This window comes from Carex rostrata, chromosome 8 (genome assembly GCF_964058835.1).
Source record: "Carex rostrata chromosome 8, lpCarRost1.2, whole genome shotgun sequence".
In the NCBI taxonomy this organism is placed as follows: domain Eukaryota; kingdom Viridiplantae; phylum Streptophyta; class Magnoliopsida; order Poales; family Cyperaceae; genus Carex; species Carex rostrata.
This window is the reverse complement of record NC_135925.1, coordinates 9,884,542-9,906,542: the sequence shown is the minus strand read 5'-3', so window position 1 is coordinate 9,906,542 and position 22,001 is coordinate 9,884,542. Positions and strand designations below refer to the sequence as shown.

General features: G+C 30.4%; 1 protein-coding gene across 1 annotated transcript; it reads right to left on the bottom strand.

Moving 5' to 3' along the window:
- Positions 1-7,891: 7,891 nt before the first annotated feature.
- LOC144558211 (beta-glucosidase 12-like) lies at positions 7,892-20,106 on the bottom strand. The gene is made up of 13 exons (XM_078306994.1): positions 20,034-20,106; positions 19,334-19,403; positions 18,812-18,870; positions 18,615-18,690; positions 18,435-18,512; positions 18,086-18,173; positions 10,863-11,118; positions 9,362-9,477; positions 9,054-9,271; positions 8,858-8,886; positions 8,486-8,591; positions 8,250-8,352; positions 7,892-8,115 (listed from the first exon to the last, which is right to left on the bottom strand). The coding sequence occupies exons 4-13, from the start codon at positions 18,673-18,675 to the stop codon at positions 7,947-7,949; spliced, it is 1,224 nt and encodes a 407-aa protein (XP_078163120.1). The 5' UTR covers positions 18,676-18,690; positions 18,812-18,870; positions 19,334-19,403; positions 20,034-20,106; the 3' UTR covers positions 7,892-7,946.
- Positions 20,107-22,001: the final 1,895 nt, after the last annotated feature.

The window sequence follows — 22,001 nt, the reverse complement described above, 5'->3', positions numbered from 1 at the left end:
CAGTGACAAATATCGAGTAACTGAAACTATCCACAAACAATAAATGAGTAAGCAGCAAGCTTGCGATGGAATGCTAGATTGAGTAAGCCTCCAGCGCCAGATTGGCTAGTACAAGAACTGAAAATCCTAGATTTTGACAAACTAGTCGAAGATTTTCACGGTTTGAAAGAAAGAGAGAGAGGAGAAAGGAGAAGGGAAGAAGGGGATGAACTGGATTTTCTGTGATGGAGAAAACAAGCGGGTTAGAAAGTTTCTCCACCCAGACAGAGACTCGATCGGTGGAGTTATTGTGTTGCTTGTTTTTTCGAAATCATCGATGCTTGTTGCATTAAATGATTTTGAATTAGTTATGTTTAAAACAAAATCCCTAAAGTTGATTAAATTTAAATATTTGTTGAAATTTGTGGTGTAGCCGTTTGTGGGAGGGTGTGACAAAAGAGTTACCAAGAATTTTTCTCAGTTGATGCCTGGGGTAACCAAGAAAAATTCTCGATTTTTATGGTTTTCCAAAATTTGAGGGTAATCAACCTGTTTTTTCTTTTGCAATTTTTAATTACGTTTTATAAAAAATATCTTTGAAATGGAGCATCATTTCTATATCTGCTGAGATCAAGCAGAAGACATGGTAACAGAACGTAACAAAGGCAGTACAACGTAACATGACGCAAAAATAGGACTCAAAATATTATAGCACCAACCATGTCGAATTTGTTTTATTAACCATAATTAGAAAAAAAAAAAATATGAAACCAACATGATTACTTTTTTTTTTTTTTAAAATATAAGAACCGAAATGTCATTTACGTCCCGAAACTTTTTTTTGGGACCGAATTGGCAATTCGGTCCCAAGCATTTTTACCACTTTTCAACATATTTTTTTATTGAAATCTATGAAAACTGTTGGGACTGAAATAGCATCTCAGTTCTTATAGTTTTTGTAAAAAAACAAAGCAATCAAGTTGATTTGGTAACATTTCTTTCTTTTTATTTATGGTTTCTAAAAAAAAATTCAACGACGTCCCTAATAAACAAACACAAACAAACACAAATATTGACCAAGTTCACACATATACGGATGTCTGTAAAGTTTAACAGAAGACCAACGGCTAGTACTGCTGATCTTTCTCATTCCTGCCAATTGGATTAGTTATCGGGTCAATTCCCTTTAAATAAGCAATTAATGTATATTGCCTTTCAGTTTAATTTCTTAGTAGTTTAACTGTCTACGATAGCCGCACTTTCTGCAAATAAATGACGACAGAGATCAGTTCATCAAAAATTTAATAGAAGTACAATATTTTATTAACTGAGAAGTAAATTAATCTAGGTAGTAAAAAACTTGACAAAATGTTTTAATTGAGAATGCAATAAAAAATAATGGTATCGGATCCTAATTCTTTGCTAGACTTCGGGTAAATATTTTAAGAAAGCAGTTTTGATTTCATACAGCGTACGGATTATATGCAGTGTCGTTTTAGTTTGTACGTTGTAAGAAGTCAAATCTGCTCTGTTAACAATCCTCACCTAAAGTTTGGCCATTTTTATTAATACCCTAAAGAAAAAGATTTTTACAAAAATGCCTCCGACTTTGTTTTTTTTTTTTTTTAAATGCCCCAACCGCCCGGGACAGAGGCGGCCCACAATAACTAACCGCCCAGGACAGGGCAGGTCCTCTTTTTTTTTTTTTTTTTTTAGAGATCTTTATATTTTCATTTAAATAATTTTGTGAAGTTTTAGTTTTCTTGTTTAGAGTATATGCCAAAATATAAGACATTTGATATATTTATGAATGATGTCGCTTTATAACTTTGATTTGATTTGTTAGTTGGATATCACAAGTCTAAAGATAATACTAATTAAGGACTTGGCCTTGATTTAAAAATTTCTGATAGGCCTAAATTATATACATATTCGATCTGATTTTTATCACGAAATAATATCAAATATCTTGTATTTTGAATATAAAGTGAATATAATACACCTAGGATCAAGTTACTGCGTTTATTTGATTTTAATTTGCAGAAAAATCAGAAAAACAAAGAAAACTGAAGAAAAATGTCCAGTGCGGACGCACAGTTTGCGATACGGCCGCACTAAGTACTTAGATGGATTTCTGGACGCGCGCCAATTTTAGAAAGGTATAATAAGCTATTCATCAAAATCCGTGCGGATACACGGATTTCGATGTGGCCGAAATCTGGATGCACAGACAAAATCCGAGCCCAGTGCGGGTGGCCTGTCCGCACTGTAGCAGAACACATAACTGGAGCATGAACTTAAAATAGCCATAACGTTTGACTCGTAACTCCGTTTTGGACATACGACCACTTTTTGGAAAGCTAGCAAGAAGATCTACAATATAAGAAACTAAAGAAGGAAATTTGGAGTCATTCGGACGCACTAAACTCGCAGACAGCCAAAATTACACGTTTTCAACACGATTTCTATTTTTGGCACACCAAGGACACGGGTGATGATATTAAAACAACTCAATTTTATATTAACACAACATTATCAAAATATTTTACTATATAGACAATTTTATCCTTCATTAAGTGTTTCCTTTGAAAACTAATTCTCTCTCATATATTAGCACATTTATGTTTTTCCTTAAAAGTTATGTTTTATAAAGTATGTTATTTTGTGTAAAATATATTATTCTGTCAAATATTATTTTAAAATCTGCTACTTAAAAGTTACTATAAAATTTGTTTATAAACTTTATGTTATCATATAATAAGTATTCATTATTTATTTTAATCAAATCTTTAAGACTTTTTAAGGAAATTACAACAGTGAATTAATTTTATTATATTATTAAAATCTATCAACGTTGTATATATCGATTTATTTTGTAAAACTTCACAATTTTTTTTAACAATCTACTATATTATTTTGTCTATTAAAATTTATCTTCTTTTTTTACGCAATAACACTAAGAAAATGACATGATTACTTACATAAAAAAACATATTGAATGCAAATTATCATGAATTAAAAGTACATCAAAACACTACAAAATAACAAATTTATTTGGTCACAAGTCGCAAGTTGTTAGCATACATAACCTTTAGCACCATATAAACAAGAAGCATATCAATTAAGAAGTTGATTGCCTTTATTTGCGTAATTCAAAACTTGATTTTCAAGATTTTCTTCTGACGGATTAGAGAATTGATCCATCTATTCAATTAACAAAAATAAATTAATTACAAAACATCAATAAAATAATTTCTAACAATTTTAATTAAAATAGACTAATAGATTATAAGTATCAAAATTAAGAGAACAAAATATAAAAAATTATAATATATTTGAGTAGGAATATATCACATATTAAAGTGAGTGTATCTTATTATTAAAATAAATTAAAATTACAAAAAAATAGTTAAATACATATTTTGACTTGACTGCTTAAAACTTTAATTGAATTGAATGTTTTCTTGTGTAAATTATGCAGCTATATTTCCATGAAAAAAAGGGAAGATCAACGAAATTCTGTAACTTTTGATTTCATATTTTCATATGAATGCAAAATATAAAAAAAGGAAAAAAAATATCTATCAATTATGGAAACCAAATAATTTAGTGACTGCTATATTAATTACATTATGAAAAAATATGGTAGTTAGGAAGAGATTTAATGAGGGTTAAAATTGTCCATACATTAAATTTTTGTAAAGATGTTGTGTTAATATAAATGTGTGTGGTGTTAATATACCTACCCCAAGGACGCGTTTTGACAGCCAAATGTGGACAAGGCAATCATGGGAAACAATCCAAATATAGCACCCACTAACTCCACTTCCTAGCCTCTTAATTGGGCATGGTCCTTGGCTATAAAAGAGGAGGTTCATTCTCATTCAAAGACAACACATCCCTTCTTATTTCTCTCTCCCTTAGTGCATGTCCATTTCCATAAAATATAGCGATAAATCTGCGGTAATTCCTGGAGTTCCAGAAGCTTTTCTAGGAAGGAGAAGAAGGTCTAAGCAAGATTTCAGCAAGTTTAAGGTTCTTGATTCAATAAAGGGTGTAATCATTTCTTTATTTCATTTCTTCTTATTTTTGCGAAACTTTGTAATGGATCTCTCCATGAGAGAGTAGATCTCTCTCTAGGGGTCTAAGTCAATGCATGAATATGTTTAATTGTATCTTATTAGGTTATTTGTTTTTGTTATGATTGTTTTATGGGATTTGATATTAATTTCTGTGATTTATCATTTGTGTTAATTACATAATTAGTACTTAAATTGTAGTTATCCCGTTTTAGATTCAAAAGAACTAAAATTGACTATGATCAATAAGATAATACCAAATTATGAATGCAAATACCTTAGGTTTGGATTAGGATCTAACCAATTTGTAATCTAAGCCGGAACTACAAAAATTAAGGTTAGAAACTTGGTGAAGGACCTAACCGTGAAGCCAAACCCTAATTATGACATCTCAAATCGAATCGGGTATTGGTATGATGGACTTAATCGTGAAGTACCAATATTTGAGGAGAGGAGAGACTAACAAGAGCTTATGGTCTAGGTAGCTAAGGTGAAGGACCTAATCGTGAAGTCCGAATTACTTAGGCACGTTATTAATTCATGAAAGTGACCCTTAATAACATATTAGGTTAGAAACCTCATCAAATTATACATTAACTTAAACAAATACCGAATAGATAGAATTAGCAAGGAATTGTAGACCGAATACCCCTAGATCTTCTCAACTAGAAAGTAAATCAATATTTATTTTCTTTATTTACTTTTATTGTTCAAAACTCTCTTTTCGGGTATGGAACCCAAATTTAGATTAATTAGAACAAAACCCCTCAATTTACTTTTATAGCACTTTACTTTCTTTTATTTTATGAAATTAGTTGACAAAGTACAAAACCTAGCTTTAACCATACTCTCTGTGGATTGATACCCGATAATATACTACGCGATAGGATTGTGCACTTGCAATCTAAACCAAAAGTGTATTTAGGGATAAAAGGTATATCTCGTTGTACTGAAACTTTGTACTATACATTTTTGGTGTAACAATTTCCAACCTCTGACAGTTTGTTGATATTTCAAAATTTTTGATTAAATGATATCTTGGAGCTTTGATTTTCTTCACTTTATTTCTGGTAATTAAACAGTAGTTTAGAGCTACTAAAATATGTTCAAACCTCAAATTAGATCTCTGTCCATGCACAAAGCACCCTAGACTGACCTCTGGTATGGTACCAAGTCCAAACTCAGCAGCCAGTACTAAGCAAAGACCACTAGTATAGTGCAATACACTAAAAACATCAAATTTGACATCTGCTGGTAATTCAGTAAGTCTGGACTGATACAAGGACCAAACTGTAAAAGTGATTACACCAACATGTAGAGCATTAAAAAATACACAGAATTGACATAAATTTTAATTTATTTGGATTTTTCTACAATTAGTTGTGAATTTCCAAAGTTTTGCTTTTGAAAAACTTTAAACAGTCATAACTTGGGCTATGAAAGTCAGATTTGCGCGTATGACCACTTTTCAAAAAGGGAGGGAGGGGGAATCCTCGGGCATTCGAAGCATCATAATTGTAAAAATTTTAGTGCCTAAAAAATTCAGTTTAAGTTTTCGTTCAACGGTAAACATAGAATGATTGGTATTTTGTTTAGTCAAAAGCCTAAGAGATTATTCAAGAATTATCCATTATTTTAAAATGCATTTACTATTTATTATGTGCATTTTCTTATTCAAGAAAATGGTATATGTTGACAATAATCAAATAATCCAATTATTCTCTAAAAAAAAGGTTGACATCATTGAGGTAATCTAACCATATTTCCTTGTGTATATTTGAATAAAATAAATTATTAAGAATCAAGGTCAAGTCCTTAATTAGTGTTATCTTTAGACTTGTGATATCCAACTGACAAATTAAATCAAACTTATAAAGTGACATCACTCATAAATATATCAAATGTCTTATTTTTTTTGGCATACACCCTAAACAATAAAACTAATACTTTGAAAAATTATTTAAATGAAAATATTAAGATCTCTAAAAAAAAAAAATAGAGGACCGCCCAGCCTATGGGCGGACAGTGGATCGCCCCTACCCCGGGCGATCAGCTATATTTGTGGGCCACCTCTACCCTGGGCAATTAGGGCATTTTTAAAATAAAATCAAAGTCGAGACAGTTTTGTAAAAATCTTTTTTTTTAGGGTATTAATAAAAATGACCGCCTAAAGTTTGAGCTCAGCCAACATCAACAAGGCTCGCTGAGTATCTCGGAATCACTTTTGCTCGAGTCTGCAATCTTTTGAGTTAATACATATCAGCCGTCCGATTGTAAACGGAGCCCATTCGGCCCCGTCTAAAATATAAAAAGGTCTTTAATATTAGTACGAATTTAATTCGCATAAATTTTAAAGCTGACCAGACAGACAAGATGCATTAACTCAAAAGATATCTTTTTGAGTTAATGGAGAGGATACGAATTCCTTTTGCCCGCCAGTAGGAAGTAGGAACTAGAGAATTAAAAGACAAAATTATTGATATCATTCTTTTCGCGAGATCTGAATCTGATAGCTTAATTTTTAGCTCCCCGACAATTCCATAAATTGGACGATGCTCAAAATTTTGTATAAATTTTGGACTTGTTCTCTGACACGAGTCATTAGTTACTTCACACTAATTTGTACCAATCAATGCTTCTATATATAGGTTCGTATAAAAATAAAAAATCAATAACTTTTTCCATATAATAAAGATGAGAATGAGTTTATGGTGCTACAGGAGGATATTGTCACTCTGATAGCCTCTATCAGGTTTAAAAAAAAAAAAAAAAAAGTTTATGGTGTTATGCATAGCACAGATTGGTCCGTAATATAGATTAATATTTTTGTTTTCAAAATTCTCAATGTTGATCCGAACCATTCAACATGATTTCCATATAAATATGTACTTGCATACCAAATTTTATATTTTTTTAGAATTTTTTTACTATGTTTTAAAAAAAGTAAAAAATTACTGTTTTTGAATGGTCCAAAATTTTCAGATCAAGTGATTTTATACCTATCTTAAAAAGTAGTAAAAAGATTCTAAAAATTTAAAATTGAGCTTGCAAGTACATATTCATACGGGGATTATGTTGAATGGTTCAGATAAACTGTTAGGATGAAGTAAAAAAATTTCAACTTTTCATCCAAAAAAAATCTTCTTAGGTTCTAATTAACTTTTGAGCATACGTAGCGTTAGTCACTAGACTAACCTGATTCTCAATTAACATCCTGAACTAGTTTTTCCAGATTGTCGTGAATATAAAAATGAATTTTATAACAGTACCTAACAACGAGTTCATTAATTAGGCAGCATGCAAACTTTCTAGCTACAACTGGTTCACTAAGAATCCAGTCAAATTAGCTGATCAATTTAACAATGCAGCACGGAAATTAATCAGTTTATATATACACAATGCGAAATTCATAGAAACAAAAATATTTACGTTCTCAGAGCATCTATATCTCTGAAACTATTAGAATTTCTAATTTAATTTCAAAAATGTGAAAGAGTTTCTTATTTAAAAACTATATAGTAAAGTTTCTTATTAATAAATTATTTATAAACTCCATATTGACTAAATGATTGGCTCAAATTATTTTTCCTTTTTAATTTGTTGCTGACGTGGCTTAATAAAAACTCTAAAATTAATTTTAAAATTTAAGAGTTAGAAACTTTATAGACTTTAATTTCTAAAAACTAGTTAACAGTTAATTTAGAAACTCAGTTGAGTTTAAACGATGCTCTCAATATAATCAATATAAAATTTGAGCATTCATACATCCATATGAAAAATAAGATAGCAAACATGAAGACACATAACATGCAGTTAAAAAAACGACCAGTCTTTATTTAAAGAGATCTTATTCTGTTCCATTCAAATTTTTGCAATATTTTGCGAAATTTACTTCTTCAGGAACTGGGTGAACCAAAATGAGGATTTCTTTGGATGCCTCGTGAGATTATTGCTGTAGTCAACAAAATAAAGGCCGAACAGATGCGTGTAACCACTGCCCCATTCAAAGTCATCCATGAAAGACCATGCAAAATATCCCCTTACGTCTGCTCCATCTCTATTCATCATTTATTGCAAAATTAAATATAATAAGATTTACGTAATATAGCATTCATTAGCAAAAGCTGAAGCAGTTCAATTCTTTTTCTTTTTTCTCTGATAGATAGATCGCTGAACTAAAAAAATGCGGACCTTATTGCACTGCGCAGTGCTAGGAGATGATCGTGATGGTACGATACTCTTATTTCATCATTCAAGACATCCGGTAAGGTTTTATTATTGAGCTCGTGCACACCTACAAATAATTCAATTATAGTTGCAAGGGAATTGAAGGAAGGTCAAAAAAACAAAAAATTCAAAGTACGTACTAGAAAAATTAAGAAAATAATAACTATGAACAACTAAAAATGATAGAGGAGATGACATACCATTTTCCGTTATGTAAATGACGGGATTTTTGTAGTTAGACTTGGTGTAAAGCATTAGATCTCTAATTCCAGGAGGGTATATGTTAATAAAAGAACTCGCAAAGGGCTGAAATGCAAAATGATGTAGCTAGTCTGAATAAATTATTGAAAGCACATAATGTCCAAACCAGTGTTCTAAATAGCTAGCTATAGCTTTTTCGGACCCTAAAAGCTATGGCGCTATGGGGGATATATAACTAGCTATCGGAGCTATAGCTAGCTACTTAGAGCAATCGCTTATTGTCTTTAACCGTCCCACTATACCGCTATAATCGCTATTTAAACCATTGGTCCAAACTATTTGTACAAATTAATTATTCGGAAGTCACTTACCTTTGGTAGTTGAATACCATTGTTCTCACCTGTTACAGCACAGAAAAATAATACAATGTACTGATATTAGAAGAATTTACGTGTCTTGGTAATGAGAGTTCAAATTTAGCAAAGCCTGGTAGCTTAATAGTAAAATTTTCTTAAATTTAAGTATATGATATTCATTTATTTCATAATAAAGGATGTATGTACGTACCAGTAAGATTAGCCTTGGAATCAGTATTGTAACTCTTAAGAAGTGAATTGCTCGCTGGATTGTTTATGACATAAAAGGTAGAGTAGTAGTTTATTCCAATAAAATCATGAGATCCTTTTAGTAACTCAGACTGTTCCTCTGTAAATTTGGGTAAACGATTTCCCAACGACTTTCTCATGCTTATTGGGTAATCTCCAAAAGTTAAAGGATTCATAAACCTGTGCATATCAAATTATGAAACAGTTATAATAACTATTAAGTGTATAACAAGGTTTAAAATAGTCGGCTGAGAGCAGCAGAGTCCGTACCATCCATACATGAAATCCAAGCTACGTTTGGCAGCAGCGGAATCCGCTTTAGAAGATGAATGCGGGAGAAACCAATGGGTAGCATGTGTTATTCCAATTTTGCCATTCTGAATTCCCTGGTACATAGATTATACTTTAGTCTTCACTATTATAAGTTTATAATGGTGCTATTTTGCAGTAGAGTTCTTTCAAGATTTAGTGAAGTATTGGTCACAAGAAACAAAGTAAAATTCTCTATAAGAATAGAATTTTTTTTTCTGCTTATTCAATCTGAATAAGTTGGATTTCTTAAAAATGCAGGAATGTGGATAAAATTCTCCAAAATTTGCTCTTTTATAAGAATAAATGATTATATTTAGAATTAGAGTCATTTGACTCATTGTAAGTTCGTTTTTTTTTCTCAATGAAATTTTTAGTTAGCACTTAAAAACCACTAACCGTGAAAAAATAAAAATATAACTGCAATGGTCAGTTCGGCATATTTTCAAATGAAAAATGGTCCAAAAATTGAATCTAGAGTCCACGAGATCTGGAAACTGAGAACACCACCGCGATTCAAAATCTTTGCATTGCTATTAATACATGATAGGATACTCACAGCCCAAAATCTCAGAAAAAGAGGATACAACATAGTGCGGATCTGTTATAAGTGTTGGAACCATGATGAGACGGCACAACACCTGTTCAACGAGTGTGCGCAGACAATACCAGTATACTCAGGGGTACTAAGGGAAGGAAGAGGATACACAACAGGGCAAAATAATATAACTGCAATCGTGGATCAAGGTAGACCCAAAAAGGACAAAGAGTTGCTACTCACAACACATTTCATAATTTGGCGAGAAAGATGTAATAGAATATTCAGAGATGAAAAGAAGACCATACAGCAACTCATTGAAGAAACAATCTAGCAGTGAAAATCCTCAGTGGTGGGGCCACAAGACAGCAACACGGTGGAGTGAGAAGTAACAAGAAATAACACAGCCTAAAGGGCAAAAAACTTTCACTTTTTCCCTTTCACATTTTCACCTTTACCAGCAAACCCCTCTATTTTATCTATATTTCTGTTTTTTACCTTTTATGTATTTCTTCTTATTTTTCCTTTTGTTTACTTTCTTGTATCAGAGTTTCTTCTCAGAAACTCTACAACTGTAACCGAAAATGGTTAATGAAAGCTAGGGCCAGACCCTGCTCTTTTTATCAAAAAAAATAAAATAAAAATATAATGCCGGAATGTGGAAACAAGGTATTGAAAAAAAAAATATATATATATAAGTGCATGTGACCATTTTCTTGTAATTAGGCTATATAAAATTGAAATAAAATTAATTTTCAAAGCTCGTTTCAATTTTCTATTATTAGTAAAACAACTTCACATTAAGAAAAATAAGACAATTTCACACCCGGTTAATGTATTTTATTTCTAATTCTCATAAAAGACATATCTAATTTTCAAATTGGAGGTCAACCCAAGTTAATTAAGAAATGAAGTGATATATACCTGGTATTTATCTTTGTATAGCTTGACAGCAGCACTATGAGCAAGCAACATGTTATGGCCGCAAATGTAGGGCTCGGTTCCTGAATTACCGGCGCTGCATTTTCCGGCTTCCCAAGGAGAGCATCGTCCTGGTGCAAATGTACTACTCGCATAACCCATTGAGCAAAATACAACAGGCTCGTTAAATGTTATCCAGTGCTTCACCCTGTCACCAAACTCCTTGAAGCAAAATTCTACGTACTCGACATAGTCTCTTCTGCAATGGATTTTATAGTTAGCAATGTAAGAGATGTTTCCCTGAACACATGAAAAAGATCTCTGTATGTAATCCCTGAGGGTTTGAAAAAATTGACTTATGTCATCAAAAGGATCACAATTCACAAGCCCTTAAGTTTAGTATTATTGTACTAATAATGGTCTAGAGAATTTTGTATATTTCCCATGCATACAAAATTCATTCTTTTTTGCTTCAAATTCGTGCAGGATTCACTATTTAAATATACATAGTATGTTCTTTTCTAAGCAAAAAAAAAAAAAAATGAATCATGTGTACTCAATGAAATTTTGATGATTTTCTTCAAGTGAAATCATTATCATTGTCCAAATGAGGTTAGACCTTGATGTTTTACTCTTTCTTCAAATTGGTTATTTTCATTTGTTATTTATATACATTGTTTGGAAAGAAAAAACTTTTCCAACTTGAAAATCTATATACTTACTATAACAGTTGTCCTTTGCATGTCTATAAAATACACTGATCAAAATGCTTGCTAAACTAAATATAACGGCAACAAAATACTACTTCGATTTTCAGGGTTTGTTTGGTTTATATAAAAAAAAATAGAAATTAATAGGATATAATATAATTTTATTTAGTATAAAGTCAAGCGGTCAAAATGGAGTTTTCAAAGTTATTTTAATGTATCCAGTTTTCATCATTTTTTTTTACTTGTCTTTATACCAAGGAAAATGCTAATATATATGTTACACGTAGCATAGATGGCCTCCGGCCAACGGCACAATATTTGAGTTTTCAAAATCCTAACGGTCGATCCGAACCGTTGAACATGATCTCCATGTGAATATGTACACTAGTGGAAAAACAGAAATCAGGATCGGCCTATCTGGATCGGTTATATGGACACCCGATCCTAATAAGTATCTGGATCGGTTTATTTAAAAAAACCGATCCAAAAAACTATTCAGATCGGTTTTTAGTAACAACCGATCCTAGTTTATTACTATTAGGATCGGTTTTTTGTGGAAACGGATCCTGATACTATCAGGATCGGTTTTATTTTAGAACCGATCCTAATAGTTCAATCATTTGGATCAGTTTTTAGTAAAAACCGATCCTGATAGTATCAGGATCCGTTTCCAACAAAAACCGATCCTGATAATTAAAATATCTCAAATAAATCTTATTAATTGAAATATATCATAAAATAGCATCTGGATCGGGTCTATACATAATAACCGATCCAGATAACTTAAATACATATAACAAATTAAAATATATCAGAAAATAGCATCTGGATCGGTTTTTAGCAATAAAACCGATCCAGATACTATCAGGAACGGTTTTATTGCTAAAAACCGTTCTTGATAATTTTTTTTTTTTTTTTTTTTTTTTTTTAAGGTAGCATGGTAAAACCTGGCCAGCTTTCAAGTACGTTTTTTTTTTTTTTTAAAGAGGTTTATAATTAAATTAATTTCTTTAAAGAGGTCAAATTAAAGATATTTCATTCCCTATGTACATCCTATATATGAACCGTCTGATCAAATTCGAAATAATATGGTCTTGGTCTAACCATATATATTTTGTTATCTCAGGTAATATGAATTCGTTTCCATTTGTTCATGACATCAATTAAGCAATTAATTTTATGGTATTAATTTATAAATAACAAATAAATAATTAAACAAACAATTATACAAACACAAACAAGTTGTTTATTTTTTTTTAAATAATCTCTGGTTATATATATATATCTCAGATAACTTAAATACATATAACAAATGAAATATATATCAGAAAATAGCATTTGGATCGGTTTTTAGCAATAAAACCGATCCAAATACTATCAGGAACGGTTTTATTGCTAAAAACCGTTCTTGATAATTTTTTTTTTTTTTTTTTTTTTTTTTTTTTTTTTTTTTTAAAGGTAGCATTGTAAAACCTGGTCAGCTTTCAAGTATATATATTTTTTTAAAAAGAGGTTTATAATTGAATTAATTTCTTTAAAGATGTCAAATTAAAGATATTTAATTCCCTATGTACATCCTATATATGAACCGTCTGATAAAATTCGAATCAATATGGTCTTGGTCTAACCATATATATTTTGTTATCTCAGGTAATATGAATTCGTTTCCATTTGTTCATGACATCAATTAAGCAATTAATTTTATGGTATTAATTTATAAATAACAAATAAATAATTAAACAAACAATTATACAAACACAAACAAGTTGTTTATTTTTTTTTAAATAATCTCTGGTTATATATATATATCTCAGATAACTTAAATACATATAACAAATGAAATATATATCAGAAAATAGCATCTGGATCGGTTTTTAGCAATAAAACCGATCCAAATACTATCAGGAACGGTTTTATTGCTAAAAACCGTTCTTGATAATTTTTTTTTTTTTTTTTTTTTTTTTTTTTTTTTTTTTTTAAAGGTAGCATTGTAAAACCTGGTCAGCTTTCAAGTATATATATTTTTTTAAAAAGAGGTTTATAATTGAATTAATTTCTTTAAAGATGTCAAATTAAAGATATTTAATTCCCTATGTACATCCTATATATGAACCGTCTGATAAAATTCGAATCAATATGGTCTTGGTCTAACCATATATATTTTGTTATCTCAGGTAATATGAATTCGTTTCCATTTGTTCATGACATCAATTAAGCAATTAATTTTATGGTATTAATTTATAAATAACAAATAAATAATTAAACAAACAATTATACAAACACAAACAAGTTGTTTATTTTTTTTTAAATAATCTCTGGTTATATATATATATCTCAGATAACTTAAATACATATAACAAATGAAATATATATCAGAAAATAGCATCTGGATCGGTTTTTAGCAATAAAACCGATCCAAATACTATCAGGAACGGTTTTATTGCTAAAAACCGTTCTTGATAATTTTTTTTTTTTTTTTTTTTTTTTTTTTTAAAGGTAGCATTGTAAAACCTGGTCAGCTTTCAAGTATATATATTTTTTTAAAAAGAGGTTTATAATTGAATTAATTTCTTTAAAGATGTCAAATTAAAGATATTTAATTCCCTATGTACATCCTATATATGAACCGTCTGATAAAATTCGAATCAATATGGTCTTGGTCTAACCATATATATTTTGTTATCTCAGGTAATATGAATTCGTTTCCATTTGTTCATGACATCAATTAAGCAATTAATTTTATGGTATTAATTTATAAATAACAAATAAATAATTAAACAAACAATTATACAAACACAAACAAGTTGTTTATTTTTTTTAAATAATCTCTGGTTATATATATATTTCTCAGATAACTTAAATACATCTAACAAATGAAATATATATCAGAAAATAGCATCAGGATCGGTTTTTAGCAATAAAACCGATCCAGATACTATCAGGAACGGTTTTATTGCTAAAAACCGTTCTTGATAATTTTTTTTTTTTTTTTTTTTTTTTAAGAACAACTTTGAAAATAAAATAGTATTAGAATCAGTTATTTCAAATAACCAATTCTAATACTATTTTTTTGTATATGGCATATGGTTCAATTATATGGTTGTTGTATATGTAATTAGTGTGGTGATTAATAAAATATATATATATGGTTGTTGTATATGGCATATGGTTCAATTATAAATATTTTTTGATGAAAATTAATGTAATTTACATTATTAAAATTTATGTGATAATATAATTAGTTATTTGACATTGATATTTCATTTTGAAGTCATTTTGACTATTGAATTTTTTTATACAATCATGCATGATGCATCAATGACTTGTGCCATATAATAATATACATAGGACTTGAACCCTTGTTGTGTGGGGTTGTGAAGGAACGAATACGAATATTAGCATTTGGTCGATCGGAACCGTTAAAATGAAAGAATGTCATATTAATTTCACCATTATAAAATTTGATACAATTCGGGATTCGTGTACTAGTTCATCAAAGCAAAACAATATAGCAACATCGCACGGCCGTAAATAATTTACGTTGGATCAAAACTTACAGTTGTCGGGCCTTCGGCACTTTTACGTTATTAATGTTCCATGTTATATCTTGATCATTTTAAAAATTATTACATGTCATTTAATTACAGACCCACCGTTGGATGATCATGCAGAAATGAACGGTCTGCATTCCATTTAACAATTTGATGCCATTAATAATAATAAAATTGTACAAAATTGATCATAGTAGAGTTGATTTGGCCATACAAACACAAATAAATAAATTTGATATTTTTCACATTTTTCTTAATATTTATCTGTGTACATGCATTATCAACAGAAAAGAAAATAAATGGTAGCCGTTTGATGGTTGATAGACCATCAATATGAGTGGGGTTTACCGCAGTGATCTTTCTTATATATAGTATCAGGATCGGTTTTTTATAAAAAACCGATCTTGATACTATTTTTTTTCAAAGTTGGTTCTTCAGCAAAAAAAAAAAAAAAAAAAAAAAAAAAAAAAAAAAATTATCAAGAACGGTTTTTAGCAATAAAACCGTTCCTGATAGTATCTGGATCGGTTTTTTATAAAAAACCGATCCTGATAGTATCTGGATCGGTTTTTTATAAAAAACCGATCCTGATTTTTTTTTTTTTTTTGCAGAACCCATTTTGAAAAAAAAATTTATCAAGATCGGTTTTTATATAAAAAACCGATCCTGATACTATTTTTTTCAAAGTTAGTCCCGCCAAAAAAAATTAGTATTAGGATCGGTTTTTTATAAAAAACCGATCCTGATACTATTATGATCGGTTTTTTATAAACAACCGATCCTAATGATAATTCCCTATATAACCTGCTTAGGGTTCTTCTTATTTTCATTCCGCGCCTCTCATTTTCAACTTAGCGTCTCTCTCACTGTCTCCGTCTCTCCCTCTGTACTCTTTGTGTCTCTCTCTCTGTCTCCGTCTCTCCCTCTCCTCCGTGTCTCTCTCTCTCTTTCTCTCCGTCTCTTCCTCTCAAAGCCGAGCCTCTCGCACCTCCGGCTCGGCCGATCAACTATTACGGTATTAACTTTATATAATTTTCTCATTATTATGCTTTAAAAACACATTTTTTTGTATTTTTTATTGTAAAATGTTTTTCCATCTAATTGTTACATTTGTTTTTATTTTTAGGATCTTTTTTAATCTCAAGTGATGTGATTGCAAAAGAGGTAATTATTGATTTTTTTATTGTTGTGCTTTACATTAATTGCATAAATGTGTGTTAATTGAAGAAATAGCTCAATTAGTCACTTGTATGTTTGTTAATTAATTTTTTTTGGATTTAAATTTCTTGTTATAATATGTAATGCTTCACAAAACTTTGTATGAACATGAATTTTTTGTAATAATTTAAGATGTGTATGATATTTAATTTATGATGTGTATATGATATTTGATTATTGTTTCTTACTGTGCAAAAAAAAATATATTTAGGATGCTGGCCAGCAAAATATATATGGAAGCTGGTTAAATAAATAAAAATATTTTTTTTAGCTTCAATAAAACATCAGGATCGGTTATTTTAAACAACCGATCCAGATTACTACTATTATGATCGGTTATTTTTTAAAAAACCGATCCAGATTTCAGATCCTCATTCCAACAAAAAAAAAAGTATCAGGATCGGTTTTATATAAAAACTGATCTTGATAGTTCGTATCTGGATCGGTTTTTATTTAAAAACTGATCTAGATATGAAATTTTTAATAAAAAAAAATATTCGAAAATATTATCAAGAACGGTTTTTATATAAAAACTGATCTTAATAGTTCCTATCTGGATCGGTTTTTATTCAAAAACTGATCTAGATATGAAATTTTTAATAAAAGAAAATATTCGAAAATATTATCAAGAACGGTTTTTATATAAAAACTGATCTTAATAGTTCCTTTCTGGATCGGTTTTTATTCAAAAACTGATATAGATATGAAATTTTTAATAAAAAAAAATATTCGAAAATATTATCAAGAACGGTTTTTATATAAAAACTGATCTTAATAGTTCCTATCTGGATCGGTTTTTATTCAAAAACTGATCTAGATAACTACTATTAAGATCGGTTTTATGAAAAAACCGATCCTATTAGTTTCTATTTGGAACGGTTCTTTAAAAAATATAAAACCGATCCTGATAGTATCAGTATCGCCTTCATCAGGATCGGTTGGATTCCGTTACTGATATGTGTATATAACCGATCCTGATTCCATATTTTCCACTAGTGGTACTTGCAAACCAAATTTTATATTTTTTTAGAATTTTTTTTACTATTTGTTTTAGATAGGTAGAAAAACACTTGATCTAAAAATTTTGTATCATTCAGATCAAGTGATTTTCTATCTATCTAAAAAAATTCTAAAAAATGTAAAATTTGGTTTGCAAGTACATATTCATATGGAGATCATGTTAAACGATTTGAATCAACAGTTAGGATTTTAAAAACTCAAATATTGAGCCGTTGCACGGAGGCCCTCTATGCTACGCGTAGCACCGTAGCCAACTCCTTATACTAAATACAGTATATTCTATCCTATTATTTTCTTATTTTTTTTATAAAATAAGTGCAATATAGATCTTTGACTACCAAATTTTAGTCCAACTTCACAATTAAATTAAATTTTAATTTCTTTCTAAAACTAATTCAACTCAATTTTATAACAATTTTTCTGTTTCCATCTTTCGAAACAGCCCCCACTAGAAAATTATAGAAACTGGAGTTAATCACTTACCTTTGTTTTGGACAAATGCAAAATTTCCCGTTTCATTTAACTGAAACAAATTACTTATTACCTTCAACGCACTAAATTTGTTTATATATTGCTCCTAGAAATCATCAATCAAACAAGTTCTAGAACTGTAAAAAGAAATGGGTGTCACAACAGCATTGTTGCCAAGACATCTGCATGTGATAGATTCCAGTAGCAAGTACATAAAATATATAAAAAAAAAATGTCAACTGTACAATCAACTCACGAGATAAGAGGGCTCAAGAAACCCAAATACTTATCCTCAATAGCTTGCGGTAGGTCCCAATGAAACAGTGTCACAAATGGCTGCATTCCTGCATTTGCCAGCATTCCAAAAAAAAAGGCGCACAATTTTAGATTCATATGAAAGAGAGAGAAGTATTAGTTTTATGAATTTCAAATATTGATGCATGCTCCAAACTTTAAACTCCAAAAAGTGGAATAGGCATTTCTGACTCTTGGAGTTTATTTCATTAATTTCACCCATCAATAATCATCCAACATATTAAACTCCGTATCATAGAAGAGAGAATTAATTTTACTACACAAACATTCAACTAAATTAATATGATCACCATTGGATAGAATTTCATTAATGAGATTATTGTAGAAGTCAACGCCTTCTTTGTTTATCCCACCACTTGGGCTTCCATCTGCAAATCATTAATTGTGTCACAATTATTACTTCATTCTAAGTTTCTAACTAAAAAGTTGACCATTTAATAACGAATGATTAAAAATGCTTGATAAATTACTCGGTAAAATTCTTGGCCAAGAGATGGAAAACCTAAATGCATCCATTCCCATCTTCTTCATGTTTTTCAAATCATCCTGCTCAATCAAAGTATCTCTTAAAACAGAATATTCTAAAATGAAATAAATTATATTAATCTGTCTCCAAATTACGATGCCAGATGAAAGATTAGGCAAGGATAAAAAAACAATTAATTACCTTATAACGGTGGTAAAAATCATCAGCTACATCGCCATTGCCTCCGTCTGCTATTTTATCTGCAGGGACAAAGTTATTTAATTTGTTTTATCTCAAATTGAATTAATCAAAAATTGTCATCAAATTGACAAAAAACCTATTTTAACCAAACATTATAAAATCTATAATTATGTGTTTTTGCATTATTGTGTTTTTATATATGGCAGGAGGGGAGTTGGCACTATTCCATACTCTCAGTATTTACAGTCTGATCTAAAATGAACAATCAATTTTTTTGAATCATGGGTTGGATTCAAGTCATCCGACACATTTCAAACCTCTATGTATTAATATAGAGGATTTTCCCACTTTGTTAGTACCAAACTCATGATCTTCCACATGAGAACTATGTGTTTGTTACTAGATTAAAAACAAGTTTTTATGAACAATCAAATTGATCCCATATATTTTTTGAGCATTAATTCATAGTGTGCATGGTTTTGTATGTACTGCTTGTTTGTGTGAGAGATCAGGAAGATAGACCTGGATGTAAATGGGTGAAGGTGTCCCAGATGCTAGGCCCCTTGCCTCCCTCTCTTGCAGCTCCTTCATACTGAAACAAATTAACCGGCACAAATATTGCACCCCATATAATATCAAACAATAAATAAAAGAAGAACAAAAAAATCGCAATTACTAATTTATTTTTAAAAATTATAATAATAATTTTAAGACTTCTTTTATTATCGAGTTTCTCTCATGCATCTCTTTACGAATAAATTTTGTACGTTTCTAGCTTTTTTGCAACGCATGCATCTAACGAAAAAAATATAATAGGGATGAAAGATGTTGCTCGTCTCAAATTTGGAAAAACATATGCCCACAACAGGGATTCTGCTCATTAAATAAGTTTGGAGAGGAGATATTGCTGTCTGATCCAGATTTGGGACGAAACAACACCTTCCGGTTTAAATTTTTTATTAGTTGTCTCACAAAAAATAATTAAGGATGTACACACTTATCTGTCTTTCCATTTTTCAAAATTTAGTTCATAAATGTCTAAAAATTTAAATTTAGAATTGATTATTATTATTTAAACAGTTGGAATGGTAATGTTAGAATATTTAAATGTTGCATGGATACGGATACGGATATCGTATTAGATACAATACGGATACGGCAATACGGCAATTTTCAAAAATCTATAATACGATATGCCTATAAACCAAAGGTAAAAACAAACCTGATAGGCTGAAGACGCGGCCCCAAACACAAACTCATCTGGAAAACTGCTTCTGTTAAAAGAACTACAAGCGCCATGATCTAACAAAACCACCAAAACAATCAGAAGAAAAATGTGTCCAATTACAAATTTAATCATCTCTAGCTATTTTTGAAGAGAAGATATATAGAATTTATTGAAAGTAGAGTTTAGTTTTGCCTGTCCTTCCCAACTCTGCTTTATAGAGAAGTGCATTAATTAAGTACTGTATTCTCGCAAAGGAATTTACGGAGATAACCCTCAGATTGATCACGTCACCTTGATAGTTAATACTATCCAAGATAGCAATACAATTATTAAATGAATTATACTTCTGGCAAGTTTAGATCATTGATATTCTTTTATGGGATTATTGTAAAAAAAAAAAAAAAAAGTAAGATAAATCTTCCTTGTCAAAAGTTCGGTAGAATGCATGAATGAATTCTGCATAATATTGAAGGTGAAAAAATAAATTTGGAAGGAGGCCAATGATAAAGACGATACACGCATTTATTTCCAGCTGATCATTTTATTGATTGTTTTGGCAAAAAAAAATATATTTTGAAAAATCAATAATTGAATGGTTTCGCAGAGTTGGCTTTTCTTTTCTTTTTTTTTTCAGAAAAAATAAGGATCGTTGGAGAATCATAAAAGCCAAATAATTACGTCTTATCTAGAGATCAAACAATTACATCTCATCTAGGAGTCAAACACTTACACCCCAGAAAAAGAGAAACAGTTCTCCACCTTAACCTAAAGACCGTCCTATGCAAAAGAGACCAAAAACATAAATCATAAGTGCGGAACATAATACATTATTCCATGTCGTTTGTCATGGAATAACCAAAGCCATAGTAGAGCAAGCCGTCTCCGTGAGCACGAAACAAGTCTTCAATGGCAAGAAGTCATTCTCGCATTTTGTCGTCGGGCTAAGGAATAAGTCTTTCAAGACAGCAAGGTGTGGCTCTTAAGAAATCATCTCCATATTTCCTAATGAATTTTTTTTCTCTATTCTTTGATGGTGGAAGAAGAAGAGAAGGCATGCATAACTGTTTTTTTCTTAAGAGAAAAACATATATTCAGTTTCTGTGTTTTTCTTGGCTACCTTGTGTCTTGGAGACCAATCCTTATATATCATAATATTTATGATTATTTGCCAATTTAAAAAAGGTATAATGTGATGTGCATCAAAAACCGTGCTGGCGCATCAAAATCTGTGTGACTGCATTGATATCCATGCGGACAGCACAATCCTCCATAAAGGCAGATTTTTGATCTCTGAAAATGTACTTTTCTAAATTGCAAATTTCTAAATCAATCCATCAATAATTTGATCTTTGCCTAAATTGTTTTACACATTTATGGACCACATCCTAATTAATATATTAATTATCTATTACCTTATTTGATCACTTTAATTGACAACCATATATGACAGTAAACAATCTATAATTATATTACATATATGCTCAATATTGGCATTAAATCCAACGAAGTTGACAATAAATCCAACATCGTATCCATATTTAATTGACGTTACAAGAGTTTTGCAACAACACAGAGCAAAAAAAAGCCAATTCACTCAAACAATTGAGCTGAAAGAAAAGTGCAGAAAAGTAAACATGGAAGTGAAATAAAATGGAAATTAAACACCGAATAAAGGCAGTTCATTTCTATGCAGATGGCACGTCACTTTTGCAAATCAAGCCCTCTCGAGTAGGGGTTGCAAAAAAGCTCGTAGCTCGTGGCTCAATTGTGACTGATTCGCTCGATCGCTAACAACTCTCTCATTACTGGACTGAACTGTTAACGAGCCAGCTCGCCACTAGTTTGGTCCAGAATTAACTAGTTCAAGCTGGGGCCTAGCTAGCTCTGCTAAGCATCAATTTGTGAATTTATGTGCATTTTATACTGTCTAGCTCGGTCCAGCTCGATCTAAAAAGTTTGTAT